This window comes from Colletotrichum costaricense, assembly GCF_030867565.1.
Source record: "Colletotrichum costaricense strain IMI 309622 chromosome Unknown Scaffold_13.1, whole genome shotgun sequence".
In the NCBI taxonomy this organism is placed as follows: Eukaryota; Fungi; Ascomycota; class Sordariomycetes; order Glomerellales; family Glomerellaceae; genus Colletotrichum; species Colletotrichum costaricense.
Genome location: NW_026848242.1, coordinates 226,056 through 253,017, shown reverse-complemented (window position 1 = coordinate 253,017; position 26,962 = coordinate 226,056). Strand labels below are relative to the sequence as shown.

Genomic DNA, 26,962 nt, shown 5'->3' with positions numbered 1-26,962 from the left:
CCGTTGCCGGAGACCGGCGGGCCCTTGCTGTTTCCAGGACATCCAACGCCCTGGACGCGAATCCTGTACGCTTCGGCTCCGTGACTCGGCATCCTCGGGCCTTGACTGAGCAACACCTCGGTCGCAAACGTCCGCTGCTCTCTCAGCTCTGCCAACAGCCAACTCTTGGATTTTTCTTGCCTCGCCCAATAGTAGCCGGGCAGTGAGAATATCTACCTTTGCCAGGTATTCACGCAGTAGGCAAAGTATCTTGCTCATTCCGAGTGAAGAATACTGGCAGCCGCAATCAGTGTTGGAGTGCTCGGCAGCATCAGAAGCCGACCACTCGGAACGACTGGGGACTCGGGAGGGACATGACCGCCAGTACAGCGCAAATCATCGACGTGTCTCTTGCCTCTTGGGTCGAGTGGCCGGCACGCCTCGAGGCATGGCGATGCGCCCGACAAAAGCTTCGAATCCTTCTCCTTCCCCCTCCTTGTTCGAGGGCCGACGAGACCGGCGACACGGCATGCCAGGGAAGTGGAATCCAGCTACCTACCTGTCACTACCTACGTACCTATTCGTATGGATACCTACATTAGGTGTCGGGCTGTTAGTGCCATAGGGGCCAAGTCTCACTCAGTGTGGGTGGGAGGGACCCTGGAGATCTCGATCGTCTTCTGCCTGCCGCGGGCCACCTGTCAAACGGTCACCCACAGGAACAGGAACGAGAGGCAACGGCCGCCAGGAGGTAGTGACAGCTTCAACAGACTGTCGTCTACGATGTAGTCACAGACCCCCGAGGTCCTGTCTTGACCGTCGACAAGATAGCGAGCAACGACGTCAGCCATGATCCCATCAGTAGTCTAGGGAGCAGCACTGTCCAGGATGTCGTTATGCACGTCAGGAAAATAACATTTCTACTACGTAGCTGCCTGCTTGTTTTGCCTGCCTGGATACACGATAATCGCCAATGGCCTCAAAAGCTCCAACAAGATCTACCTTTTCCATCCAATCTGTCAGTCTGGACCGGCCCCATGCGCCGTTTACGTCCAATTAGGTAATGCCAGACGTCCAAGTTTGAACTCGAACAGCTTCACGACTCGACACCTCGCAGTCTCACACGCCCCCCCCTTCCTACCGTAAGGTCTTAGCTCCTCCCCATCTCGGTCAAGATGGACGAGATCTTGGTTTTGCGCCCATGGTTCTTTGAGCTTTGGAGTCTTGGGCGCATTTTGTGACAGGCTTGGGTTCCTCTGGGAAGGCCGGGGGCCACGGGGAAGGGGGGGGGGGGGTTCCTGATTCAGATGCATTCCCACATCCATCGCACGAGATGGAAGGCACGTTGGGCACCACAACCAAGGTTGAGATATCCGATTTCCGAGGTTTTTTTCTTTGGTCTTGCTTTTGGATGAATCGCCAAAAGATTTGAACCGCAAACATATCGTCAGGTTGCATGCAAGATGATGATGACGGGTGTCCTAGTCAAAAGTAGACCAGATCGCGATGAAGGAAAAAAAAAAAAAAAAAAAAAAAAGGCGCGCTCGCTTCCGATGAGATGCGCCCCCCAATGGCCCCCCAATGGCCTCATGGAAACGGTTTCCTCCCCTCAATCTCGCAGTACCTTGTAAATCCATAGTAGGCAGTTTAGTCAAGATGGGCATTCCGGTCCGCAGAGTTGACGACGGGCTGCGGATAGGCAAGTGCCGCCAAGGTCCCGAGGTGCCCCTCCATCGTTCTATTCTCTTTCCATTTCGTCGTGTGTTGACAGTTTTCCCCCTTCCGGGATTTGACGCCAAAATACACAGTACACGCCCACGTCCACGCCCCCCCCGAGTCTCGGGCACCCACCCCCCTAGACCTTGTCAGCCGCTCTTTTGCTTTTTCCCGCCTAGCTTGGTCTGGAATTAGGCGTGGCAGCAGCAGCAGCAAGTATCGAGTACCTCTTCCTGAATCTCTCCCTCTCAACCAAGTCCGAGGTTTAATACCAGTAAGTATTAGGTATCATCTTCGTTTCGTTTCGCCGACTCGACAGGACAGACTAGGAAACCTTTCTGCAGAGGACCGCTGTGTTTATGGACTACCTACCCGTGTATAGATTCAGTGCAGGTCTTGCATACAACGCTCTAACATATGCAGCATACGCAGTAGTGTCATAAGGGAGTGAGAAGAAGAGAGAGAGAATCCGGTGCAGGGTGAAGGACTCAAGAAAAGTATGAGTGTACCATGTACCTGTACCCTGTACCGTACAGATGGACCCTCCTTGGTGCATGTGTCAAAGAGACTCCCCACAGCACCTCTCATGTCAATCATCAGTCTTTCCCACCGTCGGATCCGTCCGCCCGTACCATTCACACACTCTGTCGCCTACCGAGTACGCAGTATTGTCGACTCTGTATCCATACCGAGAGTCGTGGAAGTGCTTTGGTCACATTTTCCTTTGCTCAACCACCCCGTGCTCGTATGACGAGCCCGTCCATCGCCAGTTTTGCTCGCCGTTCCAACCCGCGCCCGCCTTACCATCACGCCCCCCATGATCCATTCCTCCAAGTCCACCCTACCCGCATCCCAGCATTCGGACCTCAACCCCGGCTCATGGCCGATTTTCTTGGCCATTGACTCTCTTTACGCACCATGTTCTGTTTTACTCGCCTTCTGGTATATAGCTTTGCCCGTTCGTCTTGTTGTCTCCCCACCTGTCCACTCTCGAACCATCAGCCTCATCTAAAGTAACATCATACCTTACTCCGTACAGTACCTTACCAATATTGTCTTCTCTCGCCATCGGCATCTCGACACACCCATAAACACACACACACACACACATAACTCAACACCGGCCCCTCCTCAACTCACTTCCCGAGTAACGCCACCAGCACCTCGCATCTTCAATCAACGACAATTCCTCCAGACCGGTCCATCGTCAGATTCCCCCCTCACCTCCCACACCCCAGTCAACCTACCCCTCCATGAATCGCACCATGGCTCAACAACAGTCCTTTGACTATTATCAAGTACCTCCGATGCCTCAATCAATGGTATGTAGTCTTTTCTTTCCTCCCCTTTAAACCAACCTGTCATTCCCGACTTACACACGACGACTTGACCCAATTGGCATCAAGTCTCTCTCACACCTGCATAACCGACACTTCTTCCCTCTGCATCAGCACCCAACTAACACTGCATCTCCAACAGAGCCCACCGGAGCTGTCTCCGCTCTCCTTCTACGACACCCAAGCCGACTTCAGCGCAGACTCGGCCCCGTCCCGCGGCTCCCCCGTCTCCCCCGTCTTCCCGACCTCCTCCTTCCAGCTCCCCACCGGCGGCGACTGGCCCGCCTACTTTGAGAAGCCCGCCCTCTCCCCGGACCTCGACGTCTTTTACGGCGAATCCTTTGGCAGCCCAATGTCCTTCCTCTCCCCCCAGAACCTCACCCTCAGCCCCAGCGCCAACCCGTCCGACCTCATGTCCGACGCCGTCGCCTTTGGCCGCGAGGGCATCAACGACACGCAGCCCCTCTTCCAGACCCTCGACGCACCCGCCCGGCCGCAGCCTCAACCTCAACCTCAAACCCAGCAGCCCGCAAAGTCGCCCCGTCTCGCCCGGACGACATCCGCACCCTCCTCTCGTCCTCAACAACAGCCGCAACAGCGCCAACAGCAACAAACACAAACACAAATACAACAGCGAACCTCCCCGCGCACCAACGACCTCAAGCGCAAATCCTCCGCCTCCTCCGCCTCCTCCCGCTCCGCCTCCCCCGAACCCCCCGCCCGCCGCACAAAACACTCGGAACCCTCCAAGAACCCGCACAACATGATTGAAAAGCGCTACCGCGTCAACATCAACGAGAAAATCATCGCCCTCCGCGACGCGGTCCCCTCGCTGCGGTGCGTCGTCCAGCACACCGAAAACCCGCACGCCGCCGCCGCCGCCGAGAGCGACGAGGCGATTGACGTCGTCGAGGAGTTGGGCGGGTTGATGCCCGCGCGCAAGCTGAACAAGGCGACGATCCTGAGCAAGGCGACCGAGTATATCGCGCACCTGGAGAAGAAGAATTCGCAGCTGTGGAAGGAGAATGAGGCGTTGGAGAAGAGGCTTGCGGAGGCGCAGCAGTGGCAGCGGGCGCAGGCCGAGGGACCTTTCTGGTCTTGATGGGTTGGGTGTTGTCCTTGCGCATAGTATCGAATACGAAAGCCAAAAAAAGAGATGGAGTGCATCATAGAAGGGTGTTTACAAAAATCCAACCATTGGGTAGATGGAAAGAAGGGGGAAAAGGCGCGAGGTTTTCCGGCAGTTGACACTGTTTTTGACGACTTTGGAATTCTCTTTTTTTACAAGGGCGTTCTTTTACGGTACTTGGCGGGGAGACTCGATGGGAAGAAAGGGGGGAAACTGGATTGTTTTTGAAATGTATACCACGGGGATGATTCCATCATCAAAGAAGGCGTTTTACGGGTTGTTTGAGTAGGGACATTTGAAGAGGGTTTTTGGCGAGGTTTACCTGTCAAAGAAGAGACTATTGCTTTACCTTGGGTGGAGGATTCAGAGGTATTATCTAGGAAAGGTGACCTTTGGTTTACCGGAACTCTCCGCTTTCTTGCTTCGCATGAAAGATGCGAATAATGAAGAGATATTTTGAACTACATTACATGCTTTGGGGGCAGCTGTTTGTGAGGTCGAGGCAGCTCGAACCCTCAGTTGCCATTACCTCAGTTGGTGCTGTCAGCTGTGCAGCGACCTATATTTGCGTGTACAAATCCTCTGAATCCAATAAAAGCTGCAATAGTCTTGGTCCCTTTGATGACCCTTTCAGTGATCTCAATACCTCGAGCCCTTTATCCCCTCGGAGAATCCATCAGCACCATTGATAAAGCTCTGACCCTCCCCGTGGCCAACTCTTCAAGGGCGAGCGACACTGTCGAGACATCTTCAGTGTCCCGTGTTCTCCCAGCAGCCCCATCTCCGAGAACCGGCAAGCTCGGGCGGCCCAAGGGGGAAAAAATACGCCTCCAACGCCCCGACACGCAGCCCGCCTCACCCTAGCGCGTGTGACAGTCCACCACCAGCGGAACCGAAGACGTCGGCCGAGGCGCGATCCTTCGGCTCCGGGGTGTCTTTTCGGAACCCGTGGTCCGGCGTGCACTACCTAGAAGTAGCGTCCGCCGCTGCGAGCAGGGAAGTCAGTCGAATGATCCGATGTGAAAGGGCTATCCCGACGTGAAGTAAATGGATAGGGTTGATCCGTCTGTTGAATCACGGGGGCAAATACCTCCAGTCACTAAAGATCATTGGCCAGACCACATATCTGAGGTAAGGGCAGCGGTATTTGCTATAACTGTTTTCGTAGCTGTGGTGGCCACGTAGAGCGTTACTAGTAAATGGGAATGGACTCGAGCAAAGTTTTGTGAGTGTAGACGTCGGTAACATCTTGAACAGCGTGATTTGGAGCCAAAGTGAAACAGAGAGAGAGGGACTTATGCAGGACAGTGTGAATGGGCCTTTGCAGTCTGAGCACCATCAGCAAAGGTCCATAATCTGGGCCACTGGTGTTCAACAGACTATGGATACTAGTCATATATATAAGAGCATACTACATAATGCCGGCTATCGGGGCCTGAGAAGAAGTGCGAGTCAGAGAGAGCAGGGCCTGTGACTACACGTGAGTTGAAAGCAGGAGGATGGCTGGACCATGTTACGAAGATCTACTGTAATAATGCCGCTGAGTATTTCCTAGGGAGATCAGTTTTGAAGCGAGCGGTGGAGTATTGTTACCCATTTGAGTGTATACTAACCGACGATTGAGTTGACCTGCTCAGGAGCGCTGTGCGAGAGTCAACGTCATCCATCCACAAGGGTAGACGGGAACAATACTATTGTCCGACGAAGGAGGGTCTGCTCATTCAAAGCCTTCAAAAGCTTTCGTAGTTTTGTTCCATTTATTCTGGCTTTGAGATATCTCAAGTTTGTGCGTGATGTTCAAAGCAGCACGAGTAGAATCATTGTTGGCGTGCACTCCTTTGTCCATTGTTTGGATGACTGGTTTCGCAGACAGCTTTCTCTCGCTGATTCTGGGTGAACCCGAACACCGGTATGATAATCAAAGATGAACCATCGTGACTGTCACAAAGCCGGTGGTAAACCAAACAAGTATAAGAGAATGCGACCCAAGACGTGGGAAGCAGCTGTAAGGTTCATAGCCATCAGCGAAGACATAAACACACACACCACACCACACCACACCCACACAGACAAGGATCAACGCAACTACACACGCTTGAGACCAAGACGCGAAATGGACCCTCCTCCCAGACGTCTCAGACTCGTTCCCAAGGTCACCTTCATTCTTTCATCCATCGCCATACACTATGAGGTCGTCAAATTCGTTTACAACAACCATACACCACATGATCTCCTGAACCCGTCCCTACTCTTCGTTCTACCATGTACGATATTCATCATTAGTCATGGTCTTGGGGTTCTGAGACACCACGCGTTCGCAATTGCTTTGAGAAGGGAATTCGGGGTGATTAGTCTGTGGCTATTTTACTTTTTACCAGTCCTCATCCAAATTGTCTTGTGGCTGAGGTTAGCACAATGGGTCACTGCGACAGTTCCATGGCTGATAATATCGGCATTCAGGCTGTCCCCCATCGTTATACTGTTGTTTCTCGCTGTTCAGCTGTGGAGGAGGACAAGCAGACAGACCCAGCAGTTCCCTGCGCGCGAGCATCGGCTCGTGGCGCAACGGGTGGATGAGTTAGCCGATGGGCCTATTCACGTTCCGATGCAGGAGTTGAATGAAAATTGGACATTCTGAGATGCTGTTTGATCGTAGAAGACTGAGTTACTATATGCGAGGTTACTTATACTACAAATTTGACACATAGTGCCACCAAGTTGTGTTATTCTAGTAAGATCGCTTTGCTGTGAAGGATTAGTCTGATTCATTTTCCCCTCGTGAGAGCCTTTTTGCTGGATCGGGCTACTAGGGCGCGGCGCTATATCTAAAGCCAGATTTTCATACGGACTTCCCGTGGTGGTCGACGGAGAGAACCAGACAACAGTCGATTTGGGTGTGGATTTCGCAAGACGTCTAGAAACCCAGTCTCGAACATCGTCTGGCGACGGACCAGCTGTCGGAAATCCACGACGTAACTACGTGCTGCGCATCTGACCCATCCTAATCAGAACCATGTAGCCAGTGATCGATCAGTGGCACTCGACTAAGTAAGCGCCCAAGTGCTGATGGACCCCGTATCGATAGTGTGAATAATGAAGTAGCGGTCGTGCTCACTATCCAGCGAGCTTATCTCTCAGGTTCGCATCAAATTGGACTCTCGGTCTCTGGAGACTCCGTGAGATAGCGATAGGGCAGCAGCCGTGGTCTTCGGGCTTGGTCTCGCAGCACCCGAAGCCTAGTTTGTGAAGCGGCAAAACTTGGTGCTTACCTTACTTAACTAGTCGTTGCATGTATCAACGTCACCTCAAGAGAGCACCAATTGATGTATCGTACATAAGCATTTTGGCTGACATCCGGGTTGTCGTAGGGCAATTCCTGCGCTCAGGCATGCATGACAGCTGGCGCGAGACCGAACATTGAGTCGTGTAGATCGGCCCCAGGCTGCGATTTTCTGTACAACCCGTGGCGAGGCTATTTGGACATCTTCCAATCACCGGCCACGCCCACAGCTACATAAAGACGTTCTAGAGGTGACAAAAAGTTGCGCTTGCCCACAGTGCCCCTTGACAGAAAGTGCATCCAGAAACAGGCCCTGCAAGGAATGAATAGTTGGATTCTTTCCAGACCGGCCACCGCTGCAAGTATGAAAGGATAGAATGCTCGATTTACAAGAGGTTCGTTCAAATGTGGCATGGTTCAGCAAGCCTCGTCTTGGCCCGTCAACTAAGCCTGAGGTCCCTGGTTCGTATATCAGAAAGCATTTTCAAGTTGAAGAAGCGAGATGAGCGTTCATGCCACAAGAGAACATAATGATCACATCTGAACCCACGCCGATGCCCTACACAGTTTACCTCTGGTCGTTGCTCTTACACTAAACCTAATGGATAGACCATGGGCTAAACATTCCTAAAGCGGGTATGTATTTCCGCCATGCACCAGGTAAACCCCACCTTGTGTGAAACTCTTTTTCGACAACGCTCACCAGTCCTTAGCAGAGACATGTGTAACAAAGCGCACAATCGCAGGTATCACGCACGAAAAGGGATCTTTTGACACTGGTTCGAACAAAGCTCCGCCTGGGTGGCAGATGAAATGACGGCTTGCAAAACCGATGGGGAGTTCGAGATACGCACTCCGTACATAAATAGATTGCTGAGGGGCTCTAGTCAGCGTACGAGTACACAGAATTCCTTTCCCTGATCCCGGTGGAAAATATCCTTCCCCCTAGTTGTTCGGATTCGGGGTCTGCTTGTCGCAAGTCGCCCAGTTGCAGCCCTTGGGGTCCTTCCTTCCGTCTCGTGGGTCGCACTGGCTAGGACACCAGGCGTTTTGATAGGTAACGCCATTGGGCTTCTCGTAAGGGTTGCAGTGGAATCCGCCCTGTGTGCATGTGCTGCCGGGGTTCCCGACGCCGTATGCAGAGGCCTATGCTGTCGTCAGTAGGTCGTCATACTCGTGATAGAGCTCATGGAGCATACTTACCATGCTGAAAGACAGAACAGTGGTGACGAGAAGGTTGTTCAGTTGCATGGTGGTGGAGGAATATTTACGAAGAAGGAGTCAACAGTACTGATAGCGAGCGTGATGTCAACGGCAAAGCGAAGATGAGCTGGAAGTGAGAATGTTTGTACAGTGACGCAGTCAGCGAGAGACACGGCTTTTGTAGAGAGTTAGAAGAGCATTGGAGACGGCCAGCCCGAGGGTTTACGGAAGTATAATAAGTTGCATTTGTTTAGCATCATCTGATTCCTGATAAATTGCGCATGAACTTTCTCGGCCTGGTCGACCAAAGCTTCCTGTTCATTTGAGGCATCCCCATATGCTCGATACTTGATGGAGTCGGAGTCATACAAACGGCTTAAGCATGTGAGAAATTTCAACTGAATCGCGCAAAGCGGACACCGTCTAAATTGCCGTGAAGAGAGTCTTTCGAAGGGAATATCTCGGTCAGAATACTAAAGGAAGATATTAATAAATGCGGGCGCGGTAGGTGGCGCAAGTATCCATTGCTCCCTAGGAATGAACAACACTTTCCCAAATGTAGTTCCAGAGATTGATTCCAAGCTGAGAGAACATGGCTAGCGTGTCACATCAACCCGGTTGTTGATCAGAGGACCCCATTGTCATGGGCCACGCACAGAGAAGCCAAGACGGCAATCAGGCTCGTCCGTATCCCGCCCGTCGCTAACGACAGAGGCCACCTTGGTCTAAGGTAAGTTCAAGTCCCGATCTAGAAACCCGAGCCTCGGCAGATCGTTGAGGGGTAAGGAACATACCGACTCCTGGTCAAAGACAAAATAAGATATCTTTACCTTGACCCGTTCTCACATCACCACACCCGCATCGAAATATCCACAGATTTTGACCCGACGCCCTGCGGCTTCATGATGGAACTCCCACAATCAATCAATTTGACGAGCATTCTCGTTTCTGTACTCATATTGGCAGCAAAGTTTTGCTTCAAATGCGTCATCGACAGTCACCGGGCGCGTTTGTCTGACATCCCGGGTCCTTGGATTGCTCGGTACACAAACCTGTACGCGGTCTATTTAGCCTGGCGTACCGAACGGGGTTCATCGAAACTAAACATCTTGGACGATCTCCGGGACACATATGGCGATGTGATTCGCCTAGGACCTCGCTCGGTTACCGTGTTCGATCCTTTCGCCGTGCCAGTCATTTATGGTGTTCGATCTCGGCTTAACAAGGTTGATAAAGTCAACAATTGTATTGTTGGAAGAATTTGGAATTCTGATGCTAATGACTGCGAGTCTTTCAGGGTGAAGCATACATACCTTTCCGTCAATCCGGGGTGACGACAAGTCTCCTTAGTATTCAAGAGGAGACGATTCACTCACGATATCGGCGCCTGGTATCGAATGCTTATTCGATGACGTCGTTGAAAGCTTATGAGCCCTATGTTGATGAGCTCATCTCCAAGTTCATAAAAGTTTGTGAGGAACACGCTGAGAAGAAGCAGGTGCTGAATTTGAGCCGCTGGTGCTACAACTGTCAGCCCAATCCCTCTGTTTTCACTTGTTGAAGCTGAAAGGCTGACTCCAGTACGCGAATAGACTGCTTCGACGTCGTTGCGAAACTGTCTCTGGGCAAACCTCTCGGCTTTCTCGATGGATATGACACGTATGGTCTGTATGAAAAAGTCAAGCGATTTGGGGCATACGTCGCCATCGTCTCCCAAATGCCCTGGCTGCACAAGGTCGTCCAAGAAAACTTCGTGATGAGGCGCTCGAGGCCATCGCCATTTCTCAAAGTTGTGTCCGAGACTGTCAACGAACGTGTCTACCAAGGCAAATCTGATACCCGACCGGACCTGTTGTCTTACTTCGTCTCCACGCATGAGCAACAGCCTCAGCTCATGACAACCAAGCAGGTCGCAATATCGGCCTCAGGGAACCTGATTGCCGGCAGTCTTAGCCCCGGGAAGACTTTCCACGAAATGTGCAAGTACCTGGCAAGCAACCCAGCCTCACAGGACAAGTTGTACGCGGAACTGAAAGAAGGTGGATGCGGATCGTTTCCGACTTTTGACGAACTTCAGGAACTGCCGTACCTATTGGGTGTTGTCAAAGAAGCCTTACGTCTTCACAGCTCTGCCTCGTTCAATCTGCAGCGAGTCACTTCTTCGGCGGGTTTGCGGCTACCCAATGGCGTGTTTATTCCAGGACAAATCAATATCGGCTGTCCAGCTTCTCAAATCAACCGGGACCGCCATGTGTTTGGTCAGGATGCCGATGTATACATCCCAGAAAGATGGATGAAGAGAACGGCGGAGACTGACGAGGAATATCTCGAAAGAAAGGGTTTTATGGAGAAGACGGAGCTCACTTTTGGGCAGGGATCGCGGACGTGCATTGGCAAGAATATATTTGCCTTGGAGGTGTACAAAGTCGTGGCTACCTTAGTGAGCCTCTACAAGGTGCGCACCGTCACTTACTTCTGGCTCTTGTAACATCTTCCGATATTGTGTTTTTGAAGTTTGAGAAAGTTGGAGGTCCAGGAGGCGAGGTCACCGTAAGATTGGCTCGCAGAGTTCAATGAACACGATGATCAGAAGAAGTAAATCCGGATGAAGTGGGCTTCGTTCTTCTGATCGTATTCGCCCCTGAACAGGGGCATATCAATGACTATGAGCTGGGTTACATTTATTCATGTTTTCAGCAATCGGAACCTTGAGGCGGTCTACTAGCTGCCATATTACACTGCCTGAATAGGCGAACCTCGTTCTCCGCGAAGGCCCCAACAATGGAGTGCATAACGCCATGGTTGTTGAAGAGAACGAGGTCACCCTCCTCCCAATCATGAGGATACACGTATTGCGGGCTGATTGCTGGTCGTTGCAGTCTGTAAATCAACTCTCTGACCTCTTTCAAGTCCTCCATTACCGTTCCATCCTTAAGATGGATCCTGCGCGCTGGCGTCGGGTACACCATCATAGCAAACTTTCCCGTTACCGGATTCTTCCATGCCATAGGGTATCTCCTGATATTTTCCTCCTCAATCTCTGGGAGCTGGTCTTCAGACAGCTCTAGACCTTCTGAGAAAAGACCTAGGCCATTTGACCTCGCCTTCGCCTTGCTCATCCAGATGTACGGGTGTGGGCTGTACTCGATCGTGCTGGTCTTGACAAACTCCTGATCCTCCTCCGATAGTAATTCAAACATGCGGTATCCACTGATGAAAGCTGTCGTTCCCAAAGGTACTTCTAGCTCGTCTCCAGTCCCATCGTCGTAGCGACAGATCTGCCGCCGCCCCTTAGGTACCCTGCAAGCAAACAGCGATGTGACGAGAGGCGGGTCTAGGTTGTACATGGCCGAGTCAATGTGCCATCGGTAAAAGTGGGTATAGTCGTAGTCCTCAGCTTCCGGAACAGGATGCTTATGAAAGGTCTTGTGGTGAGGGTGGGTGAGCTTGAGATTCTCCAGTCCTTCGAACTCGACTACTGCGCCGTGGCCGATGACTTGCACTTGCGGCTGAGATGGCAGGGTGGTCAGATCCTTGTGGAGGACGCTGTGTTTGTCGATGCGGGAACCATGGCTGTATGTACTTGCTTCAGGGTCGAATAGGCGGGTGAGTTCGTATTGGGCTTTTGGTGAGAGGTTGTGCTGGCCTTTGATCAGGACAACGTTGTTGTTATAGAGAGCTTCTCTAATAACTTGAAAACTTTCATCTACGCATATGGTTAGCTTGATGAGTGTGTTTGCTTCTGGACACATATACTTACCATCGATGTGTTCGAGATCAATCCCCGAAAGTTCGGCTCCGAAATCGACAGCTGATTTCTCAAACGGCTTGGGAAGAGGGGAAATCTCAACTCCAACGGCTGCCATGATGAAAGTCAGGAAAAAGTAAGCGATGATTCGTGTTCGAGGAGTTGAGTTGAATATTCCCTGAAAGAGGGACACTTGGACTTCATCACGGTATATATATCAACCGAAACAAGCTTTCAGAGATGCATTTGGCTACTGCGGGCGAGTTGCACAAACTGGCCCGCCTCTCTGTGTGCCCGGAGATAATCGACGGGAACAGTGTTTGGACCATTCCTGTGACGTGCGGGTGACATGAAGGACTCGCCCGCATGCATCTCATTGCCTGGCCAATGAGAGACTGTGACAATACGATTACTACGCGTCACTGCGTGTTACATGACAGGAGAAGGACAGAACTGGCGATGCGGAAGAGCGTGTTCAACTCACCCGCTCCAAATTGGCAGAAAGTTTAAAGTCGTCGATGTAAAGGTAAGACTGGTTGGCTATAAGTTCATGCGGCTACCCGGGCTCATGAACAGTTCATCAACCAACAGACTCAATCAATTCTATTCTTTAGCCCTGTCAACTTCATCGTGTTGATCATACAGTTACAATGGGCAGCCTCACTTCCCCATCTCAAGGACTCTCCTTCAGGGAGCTCCCGACCTCCCTTCGTGAGTCTTCTTTGATTGGGGCCGAAGTTCACCTGCCCTCATCAATGGATGTCCTGGACGTAGACGCTTTGTCAGAAAAAGACCTCGAAACCTTCAGAAGAGCCCTGTTCGAAAACCAGGTCGTGGTCATCAAGAACCAGACGGGCATCGCGCCTGAGACTCTGCCTAAGCTGACCAAAGTCTTCGACCCGACTGCGACTGATATTCATTCTGCTGGCGAGAAGGCCGTTAGTGACCCCAGGAATATTCTTTCGGCATACAAAGCAGGAAGAATTCCAAGAGCACCGCAAGTGGGCATCATCGGCAGCGGCAAGTTTAAGAACTATGAAGGAGTTGAAGAGTTGGAGGTAATTCATCTGGTATGTCTGAAGCCTACCGTTGATCAGCTGATTAATTGAAATTTCGAAACCGCAAGCCATTGGCGATCTGAGCTAATAAAACCGGCCAGGATCATACTCTGTTCCATGAGAAGCCTCTGTCGGAGGAGGAGCTAAGCAATGGATATACCCGACCATACCGGTGGCACATGGACACTCCCTTCTACCAGCGTTTGCCTGGCGAAGTCACCATCCTTCACGCGGTTAAGGTGCCGAACCTGCCTGATCAGAAACTCAAATTTCCAGACGGGAAAGAAAAGAGCATTGCTGCTGGATCCACAGCCTGTAAGTCTAGTGCTAAAATTCGCACTCTGAAGACGCATGATTGACCTTCCGTCAGTCTTCTCCGGGGCCCGGGCATTTCAATTGCTTACCCCGGCTGAGCAAGAGTTTGCTCTGAACACGACTGTAACATACGCTCCTCAAGCCTATGAATATATCAGACAATGCAAAGCGACGGAAGACGGATTGTCAATCCCAACAATGGAGAAAGAGGTTCCCATAGAGCAACTCTCTGAATGGTCTTGGGAAAATGTTGCTGAACATCCCGTAAGTCACTCAGTTCCATCTGGATTCTTCTCAATGTTGTACTGACAAGCCTCAGATGGTCTGGCGCAACCCGTTGAACCCCGACCGACCATTTCTCCAGGTTCATGGTTGCTGCGTATTCAAGCTGACAACTCGGGATCCGGCGACGGGTGAAGTATCAGTCGTAGATGATGTCGCCAAAGTCCGCGAGATCGTCTACGGCTTCCAGAAGAGAATCTGGGCGGCAGAGAATATCTACGCTCACCGGTGGGAGGAAGGTGATGTCGTGATCTTTCACAATCGCGGCGTCATGCACAGCATCACAGGACAATTGTCTCAGTATAAGGAGGACGAGGAAAAGAAGAGACTGATGTGGCAGTGTACGATGACTAGTGGCACGGCGCCGCAGCCATTCAGAAAACAGCCCGGGGTTGTTGAGACTGGGTTCGCCAAGGCGGCATGAGCGACAGGATCATAGCTAGTCTGTACCCAACTAATTCAAGTCATAATAACTTGGTGTGTCTTTGATCGATTCAATCCTCTTCAAGAGCATCTATTTCTCCTTTCAATTTGAGATTGTCTCCCCTGAATAGAGCCGGTTCCCGCCGTCTACGGTCAACCTTCAGATCAAACACGTCTAGGCGTTGATACCCGCCAACCACATCGTGGTACTGCTTTCCCTCAACACAATCCCCAACATCTAAGTCTGCATACAAGATGCCTTCTTCGTGTTGCAAGAATTCTGACGGGGTTTCTCGGAGAGTTCCTTCTTCAATTGTAAACCCCGGCAATAATGCGCCTGTTGAGTCCAAGAACATGGTCGCGCCCCGTGGCGAATCTCTCAGCGCCTGGGAGACCACGTCTTCTTGTCTCGCCCCCGAAGAGACAGACTCAATTGCATCCTCGCCCAGGACTCCTGAGCAGAGAACACCAAAGCTTTTAGCCTCAAAGCAGTGTGCAGCCGCCCTCGTCCTGTTGGCAGCAACATTGTCGTAGTTGGCCCATTTAGCCACGCTTGATCCCACTCGAGAGCTTGTCTCCTTGGATTTCGGAACTCTCGTCGGCCATATCGCAGGCCATGTGGAGATGTGAATCTGCTCTCCCTGCGCCATGAGCGCATACCTCGCAAGCGGGTTTGTGTTCTCCCCGCAAATGAGATTCCCAATCTTCCCGAATCGCGTCTCTGCGACGCGCAGGCCGTAGCCATCTCCGGGCGCCCACGTCAACTTTTCGAAAAACGTTGGCATGAGTTTTCGGTGATGGACTAGGATCTCTCCGTCAGTACCGATGATGATGTTAGTATTAAAAAGCGTCGCGCTGCTGTAGCGAGCCTTTTCAGAAATGCCGACGCTAAGCAGTACATTGAGCTTCTTTGCCGTGGAGCGGAGAGCGTCTACCTCTTCACCGTCGATGTGGACGGATTCCTGCACCATGGACTTGAAGAGGTCATGGTTCTCAAAGGGGGCGCGCAGGGAGGACCAGATAGGGAACGCTGGGATGTAGGTCTCTGGGAAGACAACGAGGTTTGCTTTGTTCCTGGATGCTTGGTCAATGAGGGAGATTGCCTTTTCGGTTGTGCGTCGCGCGGAGAGGAAAATAGGCGAGACGTGGCAGGCGGCAACTCGGATTGAGGTGAACATAGTCGCGGGGGAAAGCTGAGCTCGCGCAGACTGGTCTAGAATGGTCAAGACACCGAATTGTTTGGCTCAATCAAATGCGACGCTACTAAGATACCTGGTGATGGACGACGCTTGATTTTGTTTAATGGCTCCAATTCGGTTGGCACGAGAAGTTGAAATGATGTGTCTATCTCTCGGGGCTTTTTCTGTTGCCGGCGGACCACAGATCCTTGTTCCGCTTACTGATCTCACGCAACTACACTCTTTAATAGTTGCATCTACCAATACCATCACGGCGTTCCCAAGCACAGCAGTTTTATAGGCCAATGCAACAACATCTCATCATTTATTCTTCATCATTGGAAACATCCACGCGTGTCCCAATGTTCTCAATCATGCCAACTCACACTCGATCAAGCTCTCTACGCCTTCACCCGCTGACCAAATCTTGGCAATCTTGAGACCAGCAGGTTCCAGAAGCTTGCGCCATTGCTCTTCTGTTCGCTCCCTGGAACTAAAGAGTGTCATCATCATCATATCCAGCGCCGTGGCCTGCCAATCGGCCCCCGTCGAGGGAATCACATTCTCATTAATGAGAAGCTTGCTGTAACCCGGTTTCATTGCCGCAGTGACGCGCGACAAGATGCTCCTGCAAACATCATCCGTCCAGTCGTGTAAAACAGAGTGCATATAATAGGCTCTTGCGCCTTTGACGGGCTGCTCTGTGTGGAAATCGTACGACATGGGCTCAATCTTAGGGTCAACCTTCTGAACCTGAGATAGTACGTATTCAAGATCTTGGAGGACGTGTCGGCCGGGAGCAGTGGGATGCTTTCGACAGAATTCTTCTAGATCGTGGCCGATGCTACCGCCAATGTCGACCAGAAAAGCCGCCTCTGATGAACTGTCTGCGCCTTTGAAAAGGCGCTCTGAAACAGGGAAAAATCCATCATCCATCCAGGAAGGGCGTCCTTGCCTGTATCCGGCCATATGGTTCTGGAATTCTCCGGCGGGATGATTGGTCATCATGTGCTTGAAGAAGTTGTTATCTTTACCGATGACATCCTGCATTGGCCCCTCTCTAGGGTCCGGCGAGATGGACAGTCGTGTTTTTTGAGGTAGAGGGGGAAATTCGAAAATGTCGGCCAGCAACTTTCGACGCTAAGTGATGTGACAGGATGGTCAGTCCATAGAAACGGTAGCCCAACGAAGGAAGAGTGACTTGAAGCAATCTTACAGACAAGGATATCCGCCGGCTATGATCGGTAAACTCAGCGACTTGGTGAAGTTTGTGCCGTCGTACTCATCCGGGCCAACTTCCTTGAGGTATCCCATTGAGCAGAGATGACGCAGTGTGCGAGAAAGTACATCGATATCAAAACGAAGAGCTTTGCCTAGATGATCCACGGTCTTCGGACCAGGGTTTTGGGCCAGGTACTGAAACAGGCCCGACTCAATGCCAGTCGCAATGACGAAGGTCACAGCAGGCTGATGGTAATAGCAACTTAGCAAGTACTCCCATAAAACGAAAGTGAATGTGGAAGGCGATTGTCCTCACCTGAGCCCAACAATGTTTAATCATCGTCTCTCTTGGGGTCTCCAGCGCCTGTAGCAGTGACCGGGCCTGCTTCAGAAGGGCAAGACGACCCTCTTCATCGTCGAGGAGAAAAGATGTACCAAGAGTGCCGATATTGTTGGCTAGGTGTGCTACCCTCTGGGCATCGTTGGCCTGGGTAGCGATGGAGGTGTCCAAAAGCGTCTTTTCCGGAATAGAACCCATTTTTTAAGGATTGAAATGATCAAGTTATTGTGGCGATGGGAAGTCTGAAGATTGAATGAAAGAATGCCGCCAAAATCAAAGCACAAAGAAGGGAAGGGATATATAAATGCAAAGCAAAGAATTTGAGAAACCCGGTTTACCCAAGAAGGACCACCTTTACCTTTTCCAACATAGAGGCAGCGGTTCTCATGTCGATTCTGACCACAGAATCCTGGGGCTGTTGCTACCATAATTGTCGGTACTCCATTCTGTAAATTGCGCTCCCAAATGAGAAGTCTTGCGGTCGATTAAAACTCCTCGCTGGGATTATCTGCAACTCTGCACCAACGACGACAACAAACAAGTCTTGAGCTATTCAGCGTATCTGGTGATACCGTTGTGGCATGGCTCCATACCAAGACCTGGGCAAGGGGCGGGGAGAACGGGAGACCCAAAAATCAGGTGAAAGCAAACATTCTTTGTCAAGGATGTAGTGGAATCTCTACCCTGGCGACGAATGAGAGTCTTGTGTTGGTGTTGTTTGTTGGTTGAGTGCGTGCGCGTCCCCGGGTCCCCGGGCTGTTGGTTCACCCATGCTGGGAGGAATACGAAAGTCTTCAATATGATCCTGCAGTTTGTCGGAATACATTAGTGGGAACTTAGGAAACTCGAAAATTGGTCCTTTAATCACCGTTCCTTGTCAGCCGAACTGAGATTACCGCCAATGGCGGTGGAAGCTCACACAGGGTATTCGCCGAGGTGTCATCGATGGACTGATTGAGAACGTTTGATGCCGATAGGAGAAGGGGGAGCTGCGCATTCCACATGTCCAACTGTCGATCGCAGTTCGAGAGACGTTGCAGTCTTCAAATAATCATGAATCTGACCCCCTGACCGAGGCTCAGTATGGAAGGGGCTTGTCTTTTCTTCCTGGCAACCGCGTAATCCAGTTCTTCTATTTGGTGGCTGCCGGCGCCGACTTTTCGATTTGTCTTTGAGGTCTCCCCTTTGTTCGATTCGTTGTTCTCATTCTCCTCGACTTTCTGGAGCAATGTCCGGAAAAATGTCGCTCAACCGAAATACCGAAGACAAGGGCCCTGTGGCACTTGGCATTGTCATCTCTATGTCGGTCCTCAGCACCCTCTTCACCGCTGGTAGACTCTTCGTTAGAGGAAGAATATTGAAGCAGTTTCATCTCGACGACTACTTGATTGTCGCGTCTGTAGTAAGGAACATCTCAGCTTCGATTCGACCGTCTCCAATACGACGTATTGTCCGAGATTTCCCAGTTGTTGACGATCTCTGCTCCAGGTCTGTGGATGGACGAATGTTGGAACAGCTATCACGGCGGTGGCGCATGGAAATGGCCGGCATTTTGATGTGCTAACACTCGAGCAGAAGTCGGGAGCAATACTCTGGACCATTGCTGGCTTTCCTCCTGGTGTCATGTCTTTTGGACTCCCGAAGCTTGCTGTTGTCGCGCTCCTCACACGGATCATGAATCCTAGCAAATGGCATGCTCTTTTCCTGTGGTTCATCGCCTCATTCTGTCTCATCAACTTGATTGGATGCGTAATCATTCTTTTTGCCCAATGCCAACCTTCTCATTCGCAGTGGGACTTTTCAGTCACAGACAAGACGTGCTGGGACAAGTGGATTCTGGTTTACTTTGCCATCTACTCTGGAGGTGCTTCAACCCCGCTCTGTTTCTGTCCTTTAGAATCCTTTCCCTGACAGATTTTTTAGGCTTCTGCGCGTTTGTAGACCTTTACTTGGCCATCTATCCAGCCGTCGTCCTCGCGAAGCTACAGATGAGTGTGAGAAAGAAGGTAGCTCTGAGCATCGCTCTTGGGATTGGGTCAATGTGCGTGTTGAGGCTGAATGCTTTTTGCTTCCTGATGGCAACCAGAACTGACATTCTTGACAAAAAGCTCATCGATCGTTGCTACATACAAATGCTCTCGGCTTCCAAGTCTCGCAAGCTTGGACTTCTCATGTGAGTTTGTTGGAAATCCCTCTTGAAATAACACGCCGAGTCTAAATTAGTCGTGTGATTTTCAGATGACACTTCAGACTTGGTGATTTGGACTATGTGAGTTAAGCAACTGTTCTCAATGTTGATAGCCACAATGGTGTGGTGAGAACTTGTGCTAATTCCCTTTGCTAGAGTCGAGGGCAGCACGATGATCATTGCCGCATGTATTCCCGTACTCCAACCCCTCGGCGAGCTCATCTTTGGCAAGCGCATTTTCAGTTCTAGTGGAGGACGGTATACGTATGAGAACTATGGTTCGGGTCAGAGTGGTCAACATCGATCCGATATTGAAATGTCTCGATCAAAGGAAGTGCAGAAAAGAGTAGCTAGAAGGCAACACGACGCTGCTGCGATCAGCTTTGACGATAGGGTAACAACAACGACGGTCACAAAGGGAAGTCAAGAGAGCATTCTGCAAGGAAAAAACATGTACAGAAGTATTGTAAGAACGGACTTAATCAGCATCAGTATTGAGTCGAGCAAGCCTTGATGTTAGCTCAATTCCTTCAAATACATAGTTGCAGTCAACATCCGACTCTTGTTGGGTAAAGTGTTCTAGCAAGTCCCGTATTCATCGCCAACAAAGACAAAAGCCTTTCTAAACAAGACATTGCCTTCAAAGACTAGCCCTAGAATTTGCCGAGTTCATGCTTCTCTTAGTGCTATTGATGCAGCACACGCATGGCTTCATGGCGAAGGTCACAGCTTGCTGGATACAACAAGCAACGTGAGGGATGTGATCAAACTAGGATCCATACACAAGCAGTCAGCCTTGGCACTACATATCCATGAAACTGCCCTTTACGCTCTGAACCAGCCAATGCCGATTTTCACTAGTATTGGAATCTCCATCTAGGGTCCTTGTCACCGGGCCAATCCTCCAAGTCGCCAATTGCTTGAACTTCCGGTGCAATAGCCTCGCGTCTCTTATTCTCACCCTTCAACACAAAGTATAAGATACCACAGACGATGATATTCGCCAAAAGATACCCCAAAGCGAAAGAGTGGCCGACAATGTACCTCGGACCATCATTGGCACGATACAACTGTGTTCCCAACACAGCTCCCAAATTTCCAATAGTGATCTGCATTGCGTTGCCTACAGCACGCTTGGTCTGCCCAGAGACATTGATGGCCGGCCACGAGAGGACGAGAGCGGTGGCGGGGTAGATTCCCGCAGCTGCGAAGAAGGTTCCGAGGTACGAGACGCCAGGCTTCCCCGCAGGGTCGGAGTTGGCTAAAAGAATGATGTAACCAATCGCCGCGACCGCGGATGATCCCATGATGAAGAAGGCACGGCGGCCGGTGCGTTCGGAGTAAATCGCGACGGTCAATGTTGTGACAAAGGCGACGGCGTAAGGAGGGATAGTGAGCAGTTGGGCGACGGCCGCGGTGTACCCGAGGTTCTTAATGATGGTAGGCTAGGCAAAGTCAGTGAGATGGTCCACTAAGTTTGTGAGAGTAACTCACAATGAACAAAGAAAACGTGTATAGCGGCAAGCTCATGGTGTGGAAACCAAGACCGTACAACCAGCACTTTGGGTCCTTGATAGCATCCATCACATTATTCCACGAGAACTTCTCGTTATGCGTGGCATCGCTGTCGGAAGCTAATCTGGCCCTGATAAAGCGGCGCTCCTTTTCAGAAACAAATTTGGCCGTGTCGGGGTAGTTTTGGATGAACCAGTATGCGCCGACAGCAATGACCACGGTTGCGATACCCTCCTATCAGATTGTCAGGCAACGTTTCTTGATTTTCGATGGGAAGGTCACAAACCAAGATAAAGATCCATCTCCAGCCATTGTCCCATACAACTCTCATGTGTCCGATTCCCCATGCTAGGATACCGCCGAACGCACCGGCAAGAGAGGCAGCGCTGAAGAAGAGGGAAATGCGGAACTGTCTCTCGCGACGCTTATACCTGAGGAAGTTCAGGTCAGAACTATGCCATCCTTAAGCTCCTGGCCCATTGAAACCTACCACATCGAGAAGTAGTATACCACTCCAGGAAAGAGACCGCTCTCAGTGACACCGAGGAAGAAGCGGGCGACAAAGAATCCGGCCATATTAGTGACGATTCCCATGAGCGTCGCGACAATGCCCCATGCGATAGTCAGTGTCGGAAGCCAAAAGCGTGGAGTGGTCCTTTTCAAGATGATGTTGCATGGAATCTGGAACGTTTAGCATTGCACGAACACATGTCTCTTCGGAACATTGTTGTGGAAGCACTTACTTCAAAGAGAACATAACCGATAAAGTATAGAGTTAGACCAGTCAAATACTGGTTACCACCTGCCAAGTATCAGCTACACCGGTTCGGTCTTGACTGAGTCTGTCTGGTTGAAGAAGCATACTCATGTTGAGATCGGTAGTAAGGCCTTCAATTCGAGCATTGCCCACTACGTAGATATTAGTAGATTGTCTCGCAGCAGGGTTTTCTGGAGAATCTCACCATTAGATCGGTCGAGGAATGAGAGAAGGTACAAAATGCCCACCGCCGGCAGAAGCTTGAGATCAAGCTTCCTCAACAGCGACTTCTCATTGACTACATCCTGCTCAAGCTCAACTTCGGACGGGCTATCCGTCCCGCTGATATCATTCGCCGGCATATCTAGCGCCTTCTCGGGCGGAGGATTCTTTGGCGCGCTCATCGTAGGTTGCTGATATTGTGAATTCTCAGATTCTCTCCCTAGCGCTTGTGGCTATTTTGTTTGCCTCAATGTTGGAAGAAGGTGAGGTCCCAACTTCACTCGGTACCAGAAACACCCGCGCTTGTCCGGCTGAAGTCGAGTTTCTAAGGTCGTTTGCGTGTTTGGAAAAGAAACTCTGCGGCCACGCGCACGGCTTATCAATGCGGACCCCAAAAGACCCGGACCAAGCTGTCGGAGCAGACCTCTGCACGAGGAAAAATGAGATTGGCGAGTAGATTGCTCGAGTGGGCTGGTTTCCTTTCCATCTCCGGGAGTATTGCCTCGTTTAGAGCTTTTAGCTACTTGTCGTCCATTTTGACAGCGTATTCTGAGTGTCGTTTTCCCAGGGCCCGCATGGCATCATCAGTCAATGATGACATTTTCCCGGGGCACCATTCCTGTAATTGCGTAGATGCCGTTGCAGGTCACCACTGCCGGGTGGATGGCGCCAGTGGAGGTGGATGGTGAAATTCGTTTGCAAGTTGTGTGATTGGCTCATTTGAATCACCTCATGTTGAAGTCGATGGCGACATCGCCGACTGGGTCTTTTTGCTTTCTCCAACGGCCCCCAATATGGCAAGTGTGTAATCAGTACCTTGAGCATTTCCTTTTTAAAGTGCCTTGGCGCTGCTTGGCAACTTTAGAAATGAACCCCCCACGGCCCGTCGATTCAGCTAAAAAAAATCTTGTTTCTCCGCGCATCTAACGCTAGACCGCGGCTTGCATCTGCGGTTTCGGGCGATTATTCGATAATGGCGACTTCCATCCGACCTTACGGTGCCGATCGGTCGGCAATACGGCTCCGCTCAAGAATCCGTCGTTCCACTTTTTCTCCGATTCCCGATCTCGGCCCTTTCCGATAGCAGTCGGCGGATGGTTGCGACCTCGCAGACGGAATCGGAAGTAGTCTCACTTCTTTTCAACAGATCCGATTCTTTTCGTTTGAGCTGCCTGTAATCCTCTTGAAGGTGACTGTCTAGAATCAGCTCCTGCCAACCAGCTAGTGGCTGAAGTGATTGCTCAAGTCTCTCAGCGATGGTTTCTGAGGTCAGTATTAGAAAGGCATAGATCACAGAATGGCACTGGAAAAGTTTCCCAACTCGAGTCTATTTTGCTGCCTACTATACAATATCCTTTTTTTTTCCTTTTTCTGTTGTTCCTTTTCTATATCCAAACGAATGACTGTTCCGAAAAATCGAGCTAAGAAAAAGTGCATACCAAAAGAGTGTTCTATCCATGACCAACCAGAAAAACCATTCATTCATTCACAAGCGTCTGTTGTACCCCATTCACCCAAAGATCGAAGTCCCAAGAGGGGGATTGTCGAGTTTTCCGTTCCGATGTATACAAAGCAGAAGTCGTCGTGGCCAACCACGCTATGAGAGAGAGTAGAAGAGTAAAGCACTACCTTCTGAGCCAACTCGCCGATTCGAGCCGCGTCAAGCGAAGGCACGCCGTGGAATGTATCGTGATGCTATGCACGTGTGTGCATTTAGCAGCCAATGTCGAAGGCGACGAAGGTCTGACCGTTGGTAGGAGCGGGCAGGCTGGAAGCCGGGACGTTGAAGAGGCGGCACTGGACCGGCTCGTTGGCGGAGGGCTTGCCGAACTCGATGGCCTGGCATCCAGTGGTCTGCTTGCAGAGAGCCAAGCAGGCGTCCTGGGTGGTGATGTCCTCACGGCTCAGGAGAGGGGTGGGGCTGCTGGTCGCGGGGCCGGCGGGGGCGGCGCCGCAGACGTTGGCACGCTTCTTGGGCTGCTGGCTACCGTTGCTGTTGTTGCTGCCAGTGTTGGCGTTGCCGGTGTTGGCACCAGTGTTGGAGCCTGTGTTGCCGTTGTTGGCGCCGGTGTTGGTCTGGGTAGGAGCAACGGTGGGGACGCTGGTGCAAGCCTTGTCAAAGACCATCAAGTTGGTGTTGGACTGCTTGGGAACCTGAGAAGCCGGGACGGCGTAGAGGTAGCAGAGAGGGGTGGTGCCGGAGGGGGGAAGGCCGAAGACGAAGGACTGGCAGCCAGAGTCGGCCTCGCAAAGCTTCTGGCAGGCGTCCGCGGTGGCGGCGGCGGGCTGGGAGCGGGGCTCGACACTGGCGGTGGTAGGGCCGGAGGGGGCGGAGTTGCAGACATCGCGGATGGCGAGGGGACCGGCCTGAGCGGCGGCGGCGAAGGCAATGATGGTGGCGATGGTGAACTGCATTTTGATTGTTGGGGGTGGTTGGTAGTGGTTCTTGAAAAAGAAGTGTGAAGACTGAAGTGTAGTAGAGCGAAAGTGGTGCTGAGAAAGCGAAAGATAGAAGAGTGAGAGATGCTTGAGAGTGATTGAAGATTGAACTGGTTGTTGGTGGTGAGGAGAAAGAGAAAGGTTTTGATTTGGACGGGACAAAGGTCTTCTTTTATGGTCAAGTTGAGCTCTGCGTTTCGAAGGCTTCTCGACTCCCTTTCCTGAGCCTGACTAGACACTCGACTGACGATCTACGATAGACTGGGTACGTCAATGGAGAGTCTTACGACGCATTGCACGAGCGTCTTACACAGCCAGTCTCCGGAACGCGTGGTGGGTGAAAGTTGATGATCGACGTCCCGGATGTCACTCTGTCGACGTTGATGCCCTCGTCATCGCCGGGCTGGGTCCAAGGAACGGCCTTCGAGAACCAGTGAGAAGGTCTCTTGCCGTCCCATGTTCGCTTCGCTAACAGACTTTGGCAGTATGTTTGGCCATACCACAGCCTCATGAGATGGCAGGTTTAACCCGCGATGTGGGCGAACAACCTGGACGTTTCAAACCGTTCGTCCGAGGCATCTTCATGCGATCGAAACTCTCCTATTATCCCTACTGGCTGGATGTTCCCAAGTTGAGAGCTGATGTAGAGACAACAAGGTCTCCTACGCTTGGACCCTGCGACGGCTGAGGCTTGATGAGCCGGGGCGAGACCGAGGTCGGCGCCTCCTTGGAACTTTTCGGGACTCCTTGAGGCTCTTTGGGACACACTCAAGAGTCTCGAGCTTCATGAGCAGACAGGCGCTCGGGAAAGTAGCAGAGAGGGGGATTCCCGATAACGTAACAAGCGAGCGTTCCATCATGCACAGTCACAGATCTGACGTTACGGTTCACAAGCCACTCCCGACGTGGGGAACACCAAAAAGCTTCGATGCCAAGCATGAGGCTTAATGCCCAAAGAAGCTAGAAAATAATAAGCCCTGCCGGGCTGCCGTCAACGGGGCGCTGCAACACAACTGGCAAACTGCGTACGTACCAGATGGCAACACCCAGATAGGTAACAACATGGCCGGGGATGTGCAAAGAAAGGACGTGGATACCCCTGCATCACATCTGCCCAAGCTTTGCGGTTCCCGACGCTCTAAATCCCCCACATTCCAGAAGAGTGCCATTCCGGGAAGCCGATTCAGGGGGTGACGGTGCGGGTTCAGGGGTAAAATCCCGCCGCTACAAAGAAGCTTCCCCTTCTTTTCGACTCTCTTGAGGCTTGACGAGCCCTGATTTGCGTGGGTACCCCCTCAAGCCTCAAGTGAAGTGGGTAAACATCGTAAGGCATTCCGGTGCTGATGCCCCAACAAAGCCTGTGAGACCGGACAACGCTCCCAATTCAGCAGCTTCCAGTCCCTGGAACACTTTGCTGCAGCGTTTGGCGAGAGAGAATACCATTCCGAAAATATGCTTGCAATTTCCCCTTGATTCTTTTTGGTTGGGGCTCTTTGATTCCTGTGAGGCTGAGGCCCTGAAAGAGGGGGGAAAACTGACCTTACGCATATTGCAGACGTAGAGCCCTGTCTATAGTGCTAAACAACTATGATAACTATAGATAATAATAAGTGCGGGTGCGACGGCACGACGTTCTGTTCTTGACCGCGTTGGCGTTGGGGGCTGAAGTTGGCCTGTTTGACTTTGACTGCCCTCCTCTACAATGCTCCAATACTGCCAACCTCGTGACTTACGAGCATGACCTAGGGCTGCTGATGATGACGAAGCCATCCTTGGGTGCTGAAAAAGTTTCCAACAAAGGTCGGATAGACGGCACACCGTACACGTGGGATTATACTCAACAACCTTACTCTGTGAGTTATTACTGAGAGAGGAGTGGGAAACATAGTTGCGTCGTCATCAGCATCGAAATAAACCAAAATAGACATTTCGAAGTGTATACAAAGTTTTTGCGACTTAGCCGGAGGTATAGGCTGAATGCTGTTAAGCAAAATGATGATCTTCGCTGAATGTCCACTGTATGTCCGCAGCACTTACGAATCGTCGCAACGCGATTCATGTACCGACCACCTATGCTCAGTGCAACCCCGAGAAAAGGCCAAAGCTCAAGTGCACCGCAGCTCAATCATTCTGACGCCAGGTGTGCTGTTGTTTCTAGGGCAGCGCAAGCTGATCTGAATTTGGCGATGATCATGATCGGAGAGAGACATAGATCAAGTCTGGAGACTTTTGGGATGGACTAAGAAATTGACGCGCGGTTCCGGATGCCAAAAGAATAGTACTTGCTCACCGAGGTGATTCGTGGGCAATTCAAGGTTTTCCGGCAGTTCAAGCTTGCTTGTTGATGTTGCGATTACAATTAAATATGACAACTTTGAAATTGATGGAACTTTTGCTCGCCAGTTTGCATTCAAGCGCGGTCGTACCAAATAGGAAGCTGCCGGTTTTTTTAATGAAGAGAGCGCAGATTGTCTGCCTTGCTCGGCGATGTGGGATGAACGGAACACCTGAAGGCTTGGGCACGGCGTGAATGAACAACAACTCTCCGCTGCAGGAAAGATCATCATGGTCAATATAGTGGGCAAGTACTACGAGCTATCGATGATTCTCTAAGAATTTTTGTCATCAAAGT

The 26,962-nt window shown here is 51.2% G+C and overlaps 10 protein-coding genes across 10 annotated transcripts; 5 read left to right on the top strand and 5 right to left on the bottom strand.

The window, feature by feature from the left end:
- Positions 1–2,960: 2,960 nt before the first annotated feature.
- On the top strand, positions 2,961–4,134 carry CCOS01_11514 (helix-loop-helix DNA-binding domain-containing protein; the record flags this gene model as incomplete). Its single annotated transcript, XM_060459667.1, has 2 exons — positions 2,961–3,017; positions 3,175–4,134. The coding sequence occupies 2 exons, from the start codon at positions 2,961–2,963 to the stop codon at positions 4,132–4,134; spliced, it is 1,017 nt and encodes a 338-aa protein (XP_060309498.1).
- A 2,140-nt stretch (positions 4,135–6,274) lies between these two features.
- On the top strand, positions 6,275–7,156 carry CCOS01_11513 (uncharacterized protein; the record flags this gene model as incomplete). Its single annotated transcript, XM_060459666.1, has 2 exons — positions 6,275–6,760; positions 6,947–7,156. The coding sequence occupies 2 exons, from the start codon at positions 6,275–6,277 to the stop codon at positions 7,154–7,156; spliced, it is 696 nt and encodes a 231-aa protein (XP_060309497.1).
- Positions 7,157–8,386: 1,230 nt separating this feature from the next.
- CCOS01_11512 (uncharacterized protein) lies at positions 8,387–8,692 on the bottom strand (the record flags this gene model as incomplete). The annotated part of the gene is made up of 2 exons (XM_060459665.1): positions 8,387–8,587; positions 8,645–8,692. 2 exons carry the CDS (start codon positions 8,690–8,692, stop codon positions 8,387–8,389), a joined length of 249 nt encoding a protein of 82 aa, XP_060309496.1.
- Positions 8,693–9,549: 857 nt separating this feature from the next.
- CCOS01_11511 (benzoate 4-monooxygenase cytochrome P450) lies at positions 9,550–11,132 on the top strand (the record flags this gene model as incomplete). The annotated part of the gene is made up of 3 exons (XM_060459664.1): positions 9,550–9,870; positions 9,942–10,173; positions 10,237–11,132. The coding sequence occupies 3 exons, from the start codon at positions 9,550–9,552 to the stop codon at positions 11,130–11,132; spliced, it is 1,449 nt and encodes a 482-aa protein (XP_060309495.1).
- A 98-nt stretch (positions 11,133–11,230) lies between these two features.
- Positions 11,231–12,510, bottom strand: CCOS01_11510 (TfdA family Taurine catabolism dioxygenase TauD; the record flags this gene model as incomplete). Its single annotated transcript, XM_060459663.1, has 3 exons — positions 11,231–11,307; positions 11,382–12,350; positions 12,405–12,510. The coding sequence occupies 3 exons, from the start codon at positions 12,508–12,510 to the stop codon at positions 11,231–11,233; spliced, it is 1,152 nt and encodes a 383-aa protein (XP_060309494.1).
- Positions 12,511–13,042: 532 nt separating this feature from the next.
- CCOS01_11509 (TfdA family Taurine catabolism dioxygenase TauD) lies at positions 13,043–14,471 on the top strand (the record flags this gene model as incomplete). The annotated part of the gene is made up of 4 exons (XM_060459662.1): positions 13,043–13,462; positions 13,552–13,765; positions 13,821–14,029; positions 14,085–14,471. The coding sequence occupies 4 exons, from the start codon at positions 13,043–13,045 to the stop codon at positions 14,469–14,471; spliced, it is 1,230 nt and encodes a 409-aa protein (XP_060309493.1).
- Positions 14,472–14,541: 70 nt separating this feature from the next.
- On the bottom strand, positions 14,542–17,407 carry CCOS01_11508 (O-methyltransferase; the record flags this gene model as incomplete). Its single annotated transcript, XM_060459661.1, has 4 exons — positions 14,542–15,683; positions 16,035–16,708; positions 16,865–17,115; positions 17,186–17,407. 4 exons carry the CDS (start codon positions 17,405–17,407, stop codon positions 14,542–14,544), a joined length of 2,289 nt encoding a protein of 762 aa, XP_060309492.1.
- Positions 17,408–18,449: 1,042 nt separating this feature from the next.
- CCOS01_11507 (uncharacterized protein) lies at positions 18,450–19,911 on the top strand (the record flags this gene model as incomplete). Its single annotated transcript, XM_060459660.1, has 5 exons — positions 18,450–18,611; positions 18,785–19,073; positions 19,133–19,203; positions 19,318–19,382; positions 19,554–19,911. 5 exons carry the CDS (start codon positions 18,450–18,452, stop codon positions 19,909–19,911), a joined length of 945 nt encoding a protein of 314 aa, XP_060309491.1.
- A 343-nt stretch (positions 19,912–20,254) lies between these two features.
- CCOS01_11506 (major facilitator superfamily transporter) lies at positions 20,255–22,073 on the bottom strand (the record flags this gene model as incomplete). Its single annotated transcript, XM_060459659.1, has 7 exons — positions 20,255–20,842; positions 20,892–21,146; positions 21,199–21,343; positions 21,403–21,593; positions 21,656–21,714; positions 21,777–21,821; positions 21,875–22,073. 7 exons carry the CDS (start codon positions 22,071–22,073, stop codon positions 20,255–20,257), a joined length of 1,482 nt encoding a protein of 493 aa, XP_060309490.1.
- A 1,531-nt stretch (positions 22,074–23,604) lies between these two features.
- CCOS01_11505 (uncharacterized protein) lies at positions 23,605–24,306 on the bottom strand (the record flags this gene model as incomplete). The annotated part of the gene is made up of 1 exon (XM_060459658.1): positions 23,605–24,306. The coding sequence occupies one exon, from the start codon at positions 24,304–24,306 to the stop codon at positions 23,605–23,607; it is 702 nt and encodes a 233-aa protein (XP_060309489.1).
- Positions 24,307–26,962: the final 2,656 nt, after the last annotated feature.